Genomic DNA, 15,799 nt, shown 5'->3' on the forward strand with positions numbered 1-15,799 from the left:
TACTATGTCTGTTTTATGTATTTTTTCGACATCCTATATTATATAGGCTACCATGTCTTATTTTGCATATTTTCGACATACTATAGGCCTACTGTTTTAAAAAATATTTTTGAATATTACTATGTCGTTTTTCTGTATATCGTCTATGTACTATAGTTATTTATTTTTTATTTTTTGACATACTATGTCGTTTTTTTGCATATTTTTGACATACTATACTATGTTGCACTGCATATTTTTGACATTGCCAAAGATCGCAGGGGAGGCGCCAGGCCTCAGATGATTTGAGGTCAAATATATTTAGACTTTTTTTTAAACATATAATTGTAACTGTACGCAATACATGATTGTCACTAAAAGCCTCGTCTCTACATTACAATAAAATATAAAAAATTATTGATTAATTAATTAATACAATTCAAGTTAGTAGCTATTATAGGCATAAAAAGAGAGAAATGTATAATTATTTTTTTAATATAAATGTTTCTTCTGCCCGTAAAGTGTCCAAACCAGGCTTTTCTGGATAAGCGCATTTTTAAAACAGTCATTGTCCATGCCGATTTCAGTTGGATTATTTGTCACAGTTGCTCCGATCAGATCGGTCTCCATTTTGTAGATTATTTACGACTTTTGAATCCACATAAACACATCGGCAAAATCCGGTTTACTTTGAGCATGTGTTTTAAACAGTTTAATCCATTTGTGAATTGTTTCCACAAATAGGGGGGGGGGGGGTGGGGGATATATAGTGACCCCTGCACTAGAGGATATACAAGGAACTTTAGATGTACTCAAAATTCTAAAAACTCATTACTAAATGGTCAAGTCAGGCTGCGACACAGTAAAGTGGTTAAAGAAAATTCTCTTTTTATTTGTATCTGGACCGTTCTTTCTTCACTGGTTAAATACAACATCACAAGTAGCCACACCGAAGCTCAGAGTGTTCGCCAGGGCAGCGTTAAACAACAACTTATCACAATTTCAACAGCTTTGTTTGTTGATCCAGGGCGATTCAGACCGTTTTCTTACAATATAATGAGTGAATGTGAGGAGTACACTACAAAAAGTGCCCAGAAAATTTGCTCAGAAAATAAACTGGTAAATTCCCTTGACGACTGGATGAGTATCTCACTTGTTTTATGGTCGGTGCAGCTATAGAGTTGCAACAATTATTTTCTTAAATAATCCATTAATCATTTGATCTATAAAATATCAGAAACTAGTCAAAAATGTCCATCCCAGTTTCTCGAAGTACATGTGATGTCTTTAAATGACTTGTACCGTAAGTCAAAAACCCAAAGATATTCAGAATAAGATGACATTAAAACAGTAAAAAGCTGAAAATATCTGAGGCTGGAGACGGCATTTTCTGAAGGTTTTGCCATTATCAAAATAGTTGACGATTATTTCTCTGTCCATTTACACGTTGTTGCTGCTCTATTCTGTCTGAAATGTTACATGTTTTTTTGAAATGGCATTCTTTTCTGACCCAAATAACATATTCCTAATGATATGACACAAAATCCCTTGTTGCATTTAGCGTTGTTTGTACTGATTGTTCTCGAGGTCTTCACCTTCCCTTCTGAAATCCTTTCCAAAAGAAAAGACCAGATCCCAATCAGCCAGTAGAGCAGCAAAGATAAACAAACGTTAAAAAAAAACAAGAAACAAAGGACTACCAAGACCAAGTTGTAGCTTTGCAGTGTTGGAATCTGATGTTTGGAGGAAACTGGATAAGGATCCCATTTGTAGTTTGGAAAACAAAATAAAAATGAGGAAATAATATGTATTTACACAGACATCCACCCATACATTAAGAGACGCATAGATCTGCACATACATAGACAGTGCATGTACCCACCAAAATAACTGTTTGGAGATTGTATTGACGAGAGATTTCACAACCAGTCTCCAAAGTCACAGATGTGGGGCAAATCAAATTCCTATATACTGTTTATGTGCTTATGACTGCAAGAGAGCGTTCCCCAGCTGCAGAGCAGGAGTGCTACAAAGCAACCCAGGCTACTTTACTGGGTATTATGGCAGTAGAGTTGGTTCCTCCCAGTCATCATACTGGAACACTACAACAAGGCTGAAATCAAATGTTCAGTGTTGCTCAATTATATACAAAACTGTGGTAAAAATGTAGGAGTAGAATTAAACTCCAAGTACATTTTGTATTTGAATTCCTAGTGTATTTAATGTTTCCTATGTACCTTTTAGTCCTAATTATCCCCACACTTTCATGTATAGAAGATTATTACTGTGACATCATATTCAGACTGGCATGACAGAACTCCAAATGCTGTTCATAAGGCTTTCCCAACAGTTGTTATTGTGGTTCATTTTTACAGTTGTCCTTCAGAAACAGATGTTTAGCCGACTGGTTGCCCCGGGTTTTTTGTTGTTGTTTAAAGCGGTAAAATTGAGGCGTGAAATGTGAGCCAGAGGCCCGGCAGAGACTATGGACTTAATTGTATATAGGTGAAGCAGACACTCGTGGAACACTAAATCCCTTGAGCTGCATTTACAACAAATCCGTCCGATCAGGTAACCGCTAATCAATGAGCCATTCAAACCACATGAGTGCCACTCAAACATGCCTTTAAGTGACATGCCTAATTTGGGGTGGACGCAGACTCAATCTTTACTCCACATTGATCATAAGGCTTCAATCCGGCCAAGTTTGGCGATGCGAGTCTCTTGAAAGAAGCAGCCGGGACTTTTCTCCTAGAGTATATCAACAACTATGGGAAAGTCCGTGAAGAAAGACAAGACTTTTAAACCAAGTGGAGTTGGGTTACACACAAAAGAAAGTATTTCCTCCAAGCTACGGACAAACAGTCTTTGTTGGGAAGCGAACACGATCGGTGAGCCGTGTCAAATAGGATTTGGCCCGGCAGTGAAAAACCAGTTTGATGTCAAACCAAAGTCCAGTCTGCCACAGCTCAATATGCAACTTTACCAAGGAAACATCCTATGACACACACAGAGAAAAACAGTGTTTAACAGACTGAAGAATAAAGAAGCGCAACATTATCTGACAGTAAAAAAAAATGTGATAAAATCTGCGAGCGATGCGACGGCTTGTTCCCTCAGAGTGAGTCCGCTCCGGTAACGGCTTTTGAACACACTCTTCATTCAAGCGATGCACAACTGATCCACAAACCATTGCCATGGCAACAGATTAACAAAAAACTATCAAACATATTTAAAAAAATAAAATAAACGAATCAGCATGAAGACACGACACCTTAAGGTAGGAGTAGCCGGGAGGCCAGTGCTCCGTCAGAGGTCCAAGTGGAAAGGTTAATAAAGTTCAAAGGTCAGCGGTCACCCTGGTCACTTCCTGCCCTTATTAGTCACGATCCAACTCTGTTACCCATCAGAACTGCCGTCACAGAGCAGAACGTGAAATTAATTAGAGAGAAATGTATACAATGTTTCACAGGAGTTATCTTCTTCTTTTTTTTTAAAGTTTCATCTGTTTGAAAATAAAATGCCCCGAACCCCTTAACACATACAGTATATATATTTATAGCTATTAACATATATCGCTGGGAATTCCGACTGAAAATCGTCCCATGATGAAGAAGGTGACTGAACCTCTAAACTCTGGACACAGCTCTGATCTATGAGCCACAATTTACAGGTTTGGTCAGGTTTGAAAACAACACTACTTGAGGCATTCCTGTTAATATAATAAAACTTAAATGGCGTTTCCCCAAGGCATATTATACATTCATAATACTATGTGAGTGCAACCGTTAGTTTGTGTGTGGCTGTGTTTTTATTTGAAATACCTGCCACCAGATATAAATTATCTGCATGAAAGCAGAGTAATATGTATGTGTGTGTGTGTGTGTGTGTGCGCATGTGTTTTCATGGCTCCTGTCCTCATGACTGAAGCACATTTCCGCAGGAAACAATTGCACCTCATTGGCTCAACCAAGTTAGCCAATCACCAATGACGGAAGCCAAAGCCCCTGGGCCCGCCTCCATCGCAGAGACCAGAGTTAGGTTGGTTGGTTTGTTGGGAATGTGTGTGCATGTATGTGTGTTTTTGTGTGTGTTTGGGGACAGTGGAAACAGTCCATTCCACTTGCAGTGTCCTCATCGATGGAGGAGGCGAGGGGATGTGGTTTCCGTGGTGACGAGAGTGAAGTGTCGATAAGCGGAGGATGGGAGGAGCCTAAACCTCCGCTGCTTTCAAGCCGATTCGTTGCTCCTCCTGCTGTCAGTCAGTGTTGGGCTTCTTCAGGGAGAAAGCCAAGATGCCGAAGTGGCTGCTTAGCTGTTGTACCTAGCAAAGAAAAATAATATTGTATTTTATGTTAGTCATGTGTTTATAAAAAGACATTTAGCAGCATAGACAGGCAATTCTATGACGGTTGTTTGTCTTGAAGCCCAAGGCATTGAAATTGTTAGTGTCACTGAAAATAAAACTAGGTCTGCATTGTAAAGGTTTTACATGTTTGACATTGACATTTAGAACTATGTATTTTTTTTCTGCCTAAGAATATTGATTCCATTGTCTCATCTGTCCTTTAAATGAGGCAGCCAGCGGCCGCTAAGCTTAGCTTACTTTAGCTTAGCACAGAGACTAAACATTGGGAAACCGCTTGAGTTTCATTCAAATGAAACAAAAATCCAAAATTAGCACACTAAATATTGTTTGTTTAATCCACACGTTTGGATGGTAATGTTCCAGACGATTTATCGCTTCCTCTAATTTCACACTAAGAGCAAAAAAAAGTCTGACACATCACCACGTGGAAAATGTAAAATTGAATATTTTGTTAGTACTTTTTTAAACAAACAAGACAAAAAAACGTTTTATTTATGTTTTGAGCCCTGTCTGGACTCTTTAAGCTAGGCTAAGCTAACTGGCTGCTAGCTGTAGCTACAGGTTTACAGGACACTTAACAGAGTGTGGATGCTCTTACCACTGAAAGACCGAAGTGTATGTGTGCTAATATGACAGCAGCAGTCCACAGATACAGCAGCAGGGACTCGTTGGCGACCACGCCGGTCACCGCTAACAACACCACCGGCGTCATAGGCAACAACAGCCAGCTCAGCGCCTGGCAACGTGTGTTACTCATCTGGCACACAATCAGCTTACACTGCAAGATAAATACATGGATAAACAAACATTAACACCCCAAATACAGACATTAAGCTATTGCATGTTGTTAGGGACTGTGAAGGACCAGCTCACCGTGACATTAGCGAAGGCCGTCCCCACCATGAGGTAGAACATCCTGGGCTGCAGCTCCAGGATGCGGGATGGAGAGAACACCACCCAGATGGTGGACAAGACGAAGAGGAGGACGGGAGAGAGGAAGGGCAGGAAGGCTTCGTACACGCTGCTGTGCTTCAGAGTCTTACTGCGGTGAGCCCTGGAAAAACCACAGAGAGGGAAGAATTTAGAGCGCTGTGTCAAAAAACAAAACTCCTGTATAATAAAAGGCTAATGGGAAATGGACTCACTTCAGGACATTGATGAGGCTCATGGGTAAGGTCACGGTGAAGGAACAAGCTGGGAATTAGAAGAAAGTCATTATTGTAGGTGGAGTGAGAAGAAGCCTGTTGTCTTTATCATACAAGTCGCAAATCAGATGTAAATACACGATTTTGCCATGAGAATTCATGCTAATGATATTAGCTTTATCTGTAGAACATTTGAAAGAAAAAATATTCATTTTTAAATTGTGTGTTGTAGCTTATATTATACTTATGTTATTCACGGAACAAGATCTTTTAATCCCCGTTTCTGTCATCTCTGACACCATTTTGACTGTATGGGAGCCAGTAATGACAATTTTCCCAGATACATTTCTTTGTTTGTTTGGAGTGGAAGAGGGAGACACACTTCTCTAGTTTGTGCCCTTTTTGAACGTTTGAACAGGTAACTGTAACTAGGCACACCAAGTAAACAAGCAACTAAAGCTGTGATGTAGCACAGTCAGTTTAGTTTTTTTTGCAAATTACAAATGTCCATTAAATTAGATAAACGAGATGATTGCAACACATTTAAAAATCCTTTTAATTTCAGAAAAAGAGCATAGATCAGTAAGCGAATTAATGTATTCAGAATGACCAATCACAGCTCACCGATGATCATGAAGGTAAAAAGGTCTCTGTAGAGGAAGTGCCACAGGATTGGCTGGTACCATGTTTCCACGCCAACGACAGCAGTGACCAGGTAAACCAGGGAGATTGTCTGAAAGAAAAAGAGCCGCACAACGCCAAGTCATCAGAAGGCTGGGTGACCACTTCCTTATATCATGACTGTGTGTGTGTGTGTGTCCTCACCACTTGGCTGATGTCATATCCCCATGGCAGAAACAAGATGCCAGTGTTGTATTTCTCCCAGTGAGAGAGGATGAAGGAGAACAGCACCACCCACAGGATGTAGTACAGAGTGGACACGCCCACGCCACTTTCCAAACGCCCAAATATGGAGTAGACGGTCGCCACGAAGAAGATGCAGGCCCAACTGTCCAGGCCGTGGTCGAACAGCTCCCCTAGAGGCGTGGAGGAGTTGGTGCGGCGAGCCTGTTTACCATCAACTCCATCTACACCAAAAAAGAAAATGGATCATTAGTACAAAAGAGTCTTAATTCATTATTACTAGACTGCGCTAATTTCAGCCACACGTAAATGCCATGAGTCGTTTTATTATTAAAGGTTCACAAAATGGTTAGCAAGATTTAAAACTGACTTTAGCCTGGCTCACACACAACTAAACACAAACAGAGAGGACATTTGACTAATGTGGCACTACCTATGTGATAGCAAAAGATACGTATAAATGATCAAATTCAGTTTGCCCCTCTTGCAATTATATTAGAATTATTAAAAAGAATGTTAACAATAGTAAGAAATGCCATGTCCCATGTGCCTAATGATGATAGCCATTATTCAGGGCCTGTTAATATGGACATTTTTATACAAAAACACTGGAAATTAAGCTTTTTAAATTCCTTGCCTGGAGAACAACAATCTCAATTTTACATTTATTTAAAGCTGCATTAATCGAACATTTGGTACTCCACCTTCTGCAAGCAACTCCTTTCTAATAACACGCACATACGGGCAGCTTAAAATAAAACAGTAGAGCCTGGGTTCTGTTAACAGTAAATGACCTAGCTGATCAGTACAGACAGGCTTAATAAAACCTGCAAATTGATTAGATAGTTTTAAAGTTATTGCATTTTTTTTTTTCATTTCTAATGATATTGATGATAACTACAAGAGTGTATATCCCTAGTAAACAACCACATTTCCACAGTTTTATCTAAGAAAAGAATAATCTAGCAGAGGGGTTGTGATACTGGACAGCAAACACGTGTGGTTTCAGAGAGTCACTGTACAGAGTGCATTCCTTTAGGAAGAATTTGCCCCTGAGCCCCTCAGATGTCACAGAAGAACAACACACAGGGCAGCAGTGGGGGGGTTGGACTCACCCAGTGTATAGGCCAAGAAGTTGAAGAACCCTGCAAGAACCCAGACCCAACTAGGCACGTGTTCATGTCCTGCAGCTGAGACACACATAATGTAAATATACAGAACACCACAGAGAGAAGCAGAAAGACGTACATCACACACATCTATTATCACTTTTCTCACTGTGTCAACATTTACTCTGGTTAGAAATGATCTCATGTCATATTTAAGGGAACTCAAACTATTCTATCCAATAAGAACTGAGCAGCATATTTTTACGACAAACCATGGACCAGTATTTACAAAGTTTGGTTCTGCTACTCTTTGCTTTAATATTTATATGAATACAATATGGAAGTCAATGTTAAAAAATAGAAATATAATAATGGTATCATAAAAAGCACCTCAATGGATCGAATGAAAAACTAACTGCACTTTCTAAAGAAAAGGTGTAATTTAACCAAATTTCTAACGCACAATAGTAAAACAAGAAAAAAGCTAGAGACGGTCCAATCAGCAGACAGAGATGAAGAGGGTCTAACATAAGGTTAAAAAACACTTTTACTTGAGTAACACTCAATTACTATACAACTTATCAGAATTAGCTCTCACTGAATGTTTAACTTCTTTAGGTTTAGAAAGGACATGATATCACTGAGGCTGGAGTGATGGAGGAAACTGTAGTAGACTTTCAGGGAAGAAGAAGATGCCATCTTGCCAGAGAGAAAGTGAAAGCTAGATGCAGTTTCCTGGAAACCCAAATTAGTAGTTGATAGTTACAGAAAGTCATTTTAAATATAGTATTGAAGTAAAGCTCATAGGATAGAAGGGTCATAGTCATGATTTGTTCCATTGAATTCCTGACATGTAAGCTTCAAGACAGGCAAAAGGAGAGGATGCTACATATATTCAAATGTTACATTAGGAAATCCTAATGAAAACATACATTTTAAAACACTCCAAAGGTGGGATAAAGGTGCTTCTCCCTTGTTTAAATTTTAGATTAAAGTAATCTGGTTTAACACACTAGAACTTGTATTTAAGTAATGAGAGTCCTGCATATACTGAAAATGCTGTAAAATGTAATTCAACATTACAAATGTTGAACATAGTGCTTGTAACTATGTCAAGACCATAATAAAGGTTTAACTGTTACATTCTACCTCAGATTGACAATTACCCTTTTGAGTTTATCTGAGGTTTTTAAAGCTTATTTGTTTTTCTTTGAACCATTTTACCATATGATGTAGGTGTAACTATATGGACAGACAGTTTAGTTTATTTTAGTCTATTCTTGAATGACTCCTGGAAACAGTGTGTGAATGTGTGTCTTAGAGAGTGTGTGTAGAAATGTAATGAGTGAGTGATTACCCTGGGTGACCATAGCCATCCATGTGTCAAAAAGTAATGGACTTTGCCTTTCATAAACAAGCTGGATGAACACACATTTTTTTTTGTCACCTTCCAAACAGATTGGGAGTATGCCACCAGCATTATATGTTTTACTAACTGAACAACACTCCCTCAGGCATTAGTCACACAACTACAGGGAAACAGAAGAAAGCACAGAGGACCTACCAGAGGCAGTGAAGTCAAAGTCGTAGAAGGCCAACATAAGGAAATTCAACACAAGGAACATAAAGCCCGTAAATGTAATGAGGTTCGGAGCCAACCATGTTGGTAGAAACTGTTAAAAAAAACGAACAGAGACAAAGAGATTGTGAGTAACGGTTAATTAACATGTCACTTGGCTCTTAAAATAGAGTCTTCTCATCAGAATAATGACACTGATTAAAAACTAGACCGTAATTATTGTAGGCACACTTTATGGAGAGTTATGTAACTGTAAAGCAGAGATGCCTTCAGGACAGGAATGGTAGTGTTTTGACAATTTATATAAGGTCGCAGTCAGGCAGAGAAGATGTAATGATGTATGAATGCCATACAATTCAAGGATTTTTACTGAAATACATGTATTTTCCTTCCCTATTCATCTCTGGAACCATAATGGTGATTTAGTTATGTTCAACTGATATAAGAATAGCAATATTTATATATTTGCAGTTTGGCACTGGCCAAGGAAGTCCTAACCCTCACCCCTAAGTTTGCAAACCCATCATCAGGGTTGCTAACAGAATGACTAAAAAAGGCCAATTATTGACTGACTTTTTTTTTTGCTGCCCCTGGTATTCTGGGACTTGTAGTGTTAAGTTGCATAGATACCACCATCCAACAGGATGTCGCCAAATTAACCAGCACTTTAACCATACATCTCTGTATGGAAAGTTACATTACTGTTAAGTAGAGATGGAATTCTGAGATTAACATAATCAAATAATGGCTTGATAAATCAATCAATGTTTATTTATATAGCCCAATATCACAAATGTTACATTTGTCTCAGTGGGCTTTACAGTTTGTACAATAAAGATAAGTAGACTCTGCGTTACTGCCTTGATATATAGTTATGAAGAACCCAAAGTCACCCACATGCTTCTTATCAATTGTAATACTGAAAGGGTTGTTCCGAGCTTCAATTTAGAAATAATTTTAGTTTGACAGTTGAGTTTTTTTGTCAGCAATTTGTTGCCTAAAGTGATGCTAATTTTAGAAGAACATTATCAAATGTGATAAAGTAGGGCATGGTTATTTTAAACCATTTATCAATTGAATTTACAGAACAATTTCTGAATAGTGATGAATACCGTCACCGTTATATTAGGGCTGCTCAATTCATCGCATTTTAAATCACGATTACGATTTTGGCCTTCAACGATTATGAAAACAACGTAATCGAAATAAAAAGATTTTTTTTTTATTATTAATTGTTTTATAGTATTGGTTTTTCAGTTGAATTATACTTAAAGTTCAGGCTAATCAACTGTTAAAAACATACTGTTCCATTTTTTTTTCTCAATAAATGGATGTTTTCAAAGTAAATAGATAATAGTTTTTAATAATCGTGATATCAATTATTGACCCAAATAATCGAGATTATGATTTTTGCCATAATCGAGCAGCCCTACGTTATATAAAATCACAGACAGCGAGATAAAACCCTGTTCACATTCAAAACAACACAGTATAGACCAATGTATGCTGACTAAGTCTGTACCGAATGTCTTTTTTTAAATAGACATGCAAAGCCTCTATTGAGGTTTTCAAATAAAGCTTGTAAAGATGTACGATGGATATGTATCCATCGTACATCTTTACAGTGACTCATCAGATTAAATGAGTGGAGTCCAATTGAGTTCACTTGTTTTATGGATATAACTCACCAATGTCATCATCATAAATTCTCATGTGTGTGTATAAATGGGATTTATGGTGCTTTTGGTTAATAAATGTGCCTGCCTCCTTTGTGTATGGCAAGCGGGAGAGCAAACAGTACAAAAGAAAAAGCAGAACACCGATTTAAGCAGAATATTTTGTTTGACAAAAACATCTTTTTTCATTACATTTTGACTTGAATTCTATGGAATTAGAATCACAAGAACAATCTAATAAAAAAAAAAAAATGAACTAATAATAATATCTGCAACTGTGCATACAAAAAGGATTTAAACAGAATGAATAATACCAAATAGAGCTGCAGGACGTTTGAATGTTATGAATCAAGTTTGGAATCTTTTGACTTTTCGGTACAGCCTTAGATCAGAGAAAATAAGTATAAAGTGGTGGGTTGTGTTGTTACTGTATCACAGCAGAATGTTGGAAACCTCATGAATTATGTATGCACACAAACACACACAGGTTGTTTCTCACCTTCACCACAAAGTTCCAGAAAGGGTGCATGACGTACACAGACAGGGGGTTCGAGTCCACTGCGCTGTACTGTAAGAGACATAATCAATCAATCAGGATGTGGCCATCAACACATAATACAAAAGATTCTTTTTTTTTTATTAGACTATTTTATTCAACTTATTGCAAGCAAACTACGGCTGGTAGAGCAGGGTCACGTGACCTCACATGTAACCTGGGTATTTATGGATATTTTGGTGACCTGTCATCATGCAGATCAAAAGAAACCTGATCCATGTCGCTGTTATTCAATCCAGGCATGACGAAACGGTGTGCTACGGCGTAAGGCACCCTCTCCAGTGTACAAGCCATTTAAGACGATAGGTTTTTGAGTCTTTGAGGAATAAACGCTGGCTCTGAGTCTTCTTGGACTGCTCTCTTTTGTGATTTATTTTAGTTTGAGATCTCACTTCTGCCGTGAGATCAGTTGGAAGGGAACTGGGATCTGCCCTTTCAGGTGGCTACAATATGTTTAATTATTCAGTAGACTCTCTGGTGTTTCAAATTAACCACTACTACACAAGATTGTGCGGGGTCTGCAAAATAATCATCCAATACATTTAATTTTTCTAAATGAATAAGGCACATTTCACCGCAAAATCTAAGATACATATTTTTCCTCTCATTTGTTGTTGGATTTATAGATGTTTTTTGGAAATGGAAAAGTGTTAGAGACATCAGCCATCTCTCAAATATAATCAAACTATATGGCACTACTTGGCCACCCAAAACATTTGAAGAATTCAACAGCGATGTCTCTTTCTAGAAGCCATGCCACCGTGTTGTACAGACCTTATTTGAGCAGATTCATGTAGGAACTATTTCCATTACCAAACTACACTTGTAACTATCACTGCCCAAAAGAAAGCACATTTTCCTCTTGAACACGCTCAATTGTTGGGAGGTGTAGTTTAGTAAAAACAAAGTACTTCCTTTATGAAACTGCACACAAAAAGGTCTGTAGATTATCTTGAGTAACCGAAACAATCTACGTTGATGAATAGCACTGCAGGTACAATTAATTGTGTGTATTTTAGATTTTGAAATGAACTGTCCCTTTAATTATTATGGATTATGGATGCTATTGACAACACTCAAACACTATATTTAGATTGCCCCCTGTTGATTGAGAGAGTCATAATGTTGTGGGTTGTTCCTCAAATCAACAAGATAACCAATGTGATTACTCATCACCACATACGCAAGAACATGTAGTGTTGGACCCTAATCTACTCTCATTTTTTTACAAACTGTAGAAATGAAGGCAGGTTCACGCAAGTACAAGATATGTTCAAACTGAGGTAGGACCGTAGGAGGTGTGACAAAGGAAGTGAGAGGAGGAACGATGGGTGACAGCTTGAAAGGTGTAGCGGCACAATCAGTAGACAGTCCTTCGTTCTCATGTGCTTTCTATTTGTAAGCTTGTGTCTGTGCACCTTTCATGAATAGAAACACTGTGTCAAGAGGGTTTTTTCATTAACTGACATGTGTCTTCTTCTGCCCTCCTTCAGCTAGAGATGCTCGTGCCAAACACGAGTGAGACACTTCAAAAAGCAATTATTGGAGAAAAAAAAAGGGTCTTGCATGATAAACAAATTGGAAAAGCGGTTTCACAGCAGTATTCAAAGGAGGCTGTGTTAGAGAAAGTCTGAATGACCTACAGTTGGACAAAGAGCATGACAAGAACAAAAAGTAAAGAAATCTGTTGCTCTAAAGAGAGTGGCAAAGCATTACAATGAATGAGGATTTTTTTGTGGAAATTATAAAAGGCTGTCAATCTGAAATGCTTTATGGCGTGTGTGTAAACTTAAAGAAGTACGTTGTATATTATAAACTAATACATGTACAGTGCTAAGGTAAGACTTAAACCCCATTATCAGAACTAAATTGCAATGTGTTAGAAGATCATTTGCTGCCACTCCTGTTTTCTACAGTCCTCCATTGCAAGAGACAGGACAACAGGCTCTTTGTGTCTGTACTGCCACATTGATGCTCATCTTTATGGGAAATAACTAAACACCAACATTTAGCTGTAAGGCAGAGAGGATGATGTCTTTTTTAAGGATTTTATCAATTCCATGCTATGGTCGCTGGAATGAATAGAACACGTATTAATTTCACTTGTACTGTACTATGTGCTGGTAAAATGTTCATCCATTACTTATTCAAAACAACAGCCAACTGTCATTTGGTATCTTGTATCTTCTGTGGTTGCATGCAAGTAATTGTCAAATAGCTTCTGGCATTATATACAAAGAGAAAACAGACGTGGGGTGTCTGAAATGTGAGGAAACAGAAAGTACAGCCTTATTTCAGAGCCAAAGACAAGGAGTCACAAGCTAACTGTTAGCACACTTGCTCCAATGTCAAGGCACAAAAACAAGACTTCCGGCCAGAACTTTCAAACTAAAAAGTTCGTATGTTCGTCAATATGTTTTCGAACAATTCAGACATTTAACACATTTGAATAGTATGTATGTGTCTTTTATTTGCCAGACTTAATAGGGTGTACAATATTTCGGGAGGTAGACATTCAACCTTGTAGTTAGAGTTCAAGCACCACGCAGGAAACATTTCCCATCTACAAGGTGCCTTTTACTGTTTAACTACAAACTTAAACTCTACCCAATCAACGTTTAGAGAGGACAACCAATCAAACAGCATAATAGCCATAGCAACGTACAATGAACCTAAACACATCATACTGTAGGTATACCTAATCAGGCTTTTATTTTCCAGGGCAGTATCTGGTATGGTTTGAGGTTACGCTGGCTACCTTTACACACTCCTTGCCAGGGGAGCACCCTGCAGATCGTGACAGCTAGCTGTTAAACACACACGCACTGTCGGTCCAATGGCTAGTTGCTAGCAGGCTACTACGATATTCCCCCTACCTTGTATTTGTCGAAGCCCGCCAGCTGGTCCTGAGTGACATATTCGTAAAGAGCCATGGTGGTAACGTACAGTATGGCTCCACAATGAAGTAAATGGAGATCTCTTCCTCTGGAAATGTAAACCCCAACGTTAGCTGCCGTGTCGAAGAACCATTAGCTTGGCCGATGTCGTTCACGCCGGGTGAGGTGATGTCGAAACATTTGAGCCACTCCTACGGAGCGCAAACACCCAGCTGCCCAGAGCTCACTACTGCCACCTCTGGCCTGGATGATTGCCATCATTTAAAAAAAATAATACAAACAATCATATCCTGTACACTTCACGATGACATAATTTTAATGAATCATATTGTCACCCAAAAGTAATACGTATAATAGTTGTTGGTGTGTCCAGTCAGTGTTTTATTTGTGTTTAATGTCTGATGCTCTTAAACGTGACGTGGCTTTCCCCTTCAACCGGAAGTAAGCGACTGATTTGCCTGTTTGATGCTGAGCAGCTGAAGTATCGCTTGAACCAAGAGTAAAAGCCCAATTTCAGGCATAATGTAAGTAATAACATGAGCTAAAACTCATTGCGATAGGTTTAATGTTGTAATTTTAATCGAAGCTTTATATGGTTCCTATATTGGTTAGTTTAGACAAAGCTGGTTGCACTAGTAGCTTACTAGCTAGGTTAATGTTACACAGATTTAGCATAATTTTGTACTTTTGGTTTACAACCATGTTATCCCTGACAAATGAATGGTTGCAACAATACATCGATGATATTCTGATTAATTTACAAAGTATTCACTTGCAGAATTAATCGATTTTGTGCGCTGTGTGTTCAGTGACGGCATCTAGTGCATGTCAGGTGCTAGCGTACATGCTAGAGATGTGTGTGTTTTCATATATAACTATACAGGTATATGTTGTTCTTGTCTCAAATGATTCCTATTATAAAATCAAAGTGTATAATGTAACTGGAATGGATGTAAGCAAGTGACTGGAAGGCCATACTATGTGTATTTAAGTTTGTGGATTGGACACAAATGATGCAAAGTAAACAAAGTAAAAGCATGCACACTCATTTGATCCTTAGCTGATTTTGACTAATGGCCTATTATACATGTTTGTAAGAAGGAAACATATCCTATTAACCTCTCGTAATACCAAGCAGCTTTCTAACGCCTCACTATATGTCTCTTTCCCCCTGCAGAATGGTGACGGACGTGCAGCTGGCCATATTTGCCAACATGCTTGGCGTGTCATTGTTCCTGCTGGTTGTGTTGTACCACTATGTTGCAGTCAATAACCCCAAGAAGCTGGAGTAGAGTCCCTCCAGAATGATTGGAGAGGTAATGTTGACCTAAGATGATTCAGCACTTTGATTATATTTGGTTTTTGCATTCAGAGGTCTGTTCTTTCCAAACTTTGACTTCTGGGATCCTGCTTAACATCTTGATTTCTCCCCACAGGTGAGATGGGAGCCAATGCCGCCACCAAGGAAACAACATTCCCTACATTCAGTCCCAGGAGATGAATTTATTTGTATGATTGCACAGTAGTGTTTTTTTCTAATAAAAATATGTGAATGCCATTTGCTTTAATGTTTTGTTCAGTGCTCACGTTATTCTGCATGCACATTAGATACATTCTCATTGAGT

At 38.4% G+C, this 15,799-nt stretch overlaps 2 protein-coding genes across 2 annotated transcripts; one reads left to right on the top strand and one right to left on the bottom strand.

The window, feature by feature from the left end:
• Positions 1 to 844: 844 nt before the first annotated feature.
• On the bottom strand, positions 845 to 14,391 carry selenoi (selenoprotein I). Its single transcript, XM_034228541.1, has 10 exons — positions 14,154 to 14,391; positions 11,221 to 11,289; positions 9,031 to 9,139; positions 7,473 to 7,547; positions 6,319 to 6,581; positions 6,118 to 6,226; positions 5,494 to 5,542; positions 5,222 to 5,402; positions 4,947 to 5,126; positions 845 to 4,303 (listed from the first exon to the last, which is right to left on the bottom strand). Exons 1-10 carry the CDS (start codon positions 14,208 to 14,210, stop codon positions 4,238 to 4,240), a joined length of 1,158 nt encoding a protein of 385 aa, XP_034084432.1. The 5' UTR covers positions 14,211 to 14,391; the 3' UTR covers positions 845 to 4,237.
• Positions 14,392 to 15,352: 961 nt separating this feature from the next.
• ost4 (oligosaccharyltransferase complex subunit 4 (non-catalytic)) lies at positions 15,353 to 15,742 on the top strand. The gene is made up of 2 exons (XM_034228542.1): positions 15,353 to 15,490; positions 15,611 to 15,742. The coding sequence occupies exon 1, from the start codon at positions 15,353 to 15,355 to the stop codon at positions 15,464 to 15,466; it is 114 nt and encodes a 37-aa protein (XP_034084433.1). The 3' UTR covers positions 15,467 to 15,490; positions 15,611 to 15,742.
• The last annotated feature ends 57 nt before the right edge of the window (positions 15,743 to 15,799 follow it).

This window comes from Gymnodraco acuticeps, unplaced genomic scaffold, assembly GCF_902827175.1.
Source record: "Gymnodraco acuticeps unplaced genomic scaffold, fGymAcu1.1, whole genome shotgun sequence".
NCBI classification, from domain to species: Eukaryota; Metazoa; Chordata; class Actinopteri; order Perciformes; family Bathydraconidae; genus Gymnodraco; species Gymnodraco acuticeps.

Excerpts from the sequence above, each read along its gene's own strand:
- ost4 (XM_034228542.1), top strand. The coding sequence starts at position 15,353 with ATGGTGACGGACGTGCAGCTGGCCATATTTGCCAACATGCTTGGCGTG.
- selenoi (XM_034228541.1), bottom strand. The coding sequence starts at position 14,210 with ATGGCTCTTTACGAATATGTCACTCAGGACCAGCTGGCGGGCTTCGAC. Across the intron at positions 7,548-9,030 it reads CTTTGACTTCACTGCCTCTG|CTGCAGGACATGAACACGTG; the intron begins GTAGGTCCTCTG and ends TGTGTGTCTCAG. Across the intron at positions 5,403-5,493 it reads AGCCTCATCAATGTCCTGAA|GGCTCACCGCAGTAAGACTC; the intron begins GTGAGTCCATTT and ends TGGTTTTTCCAG.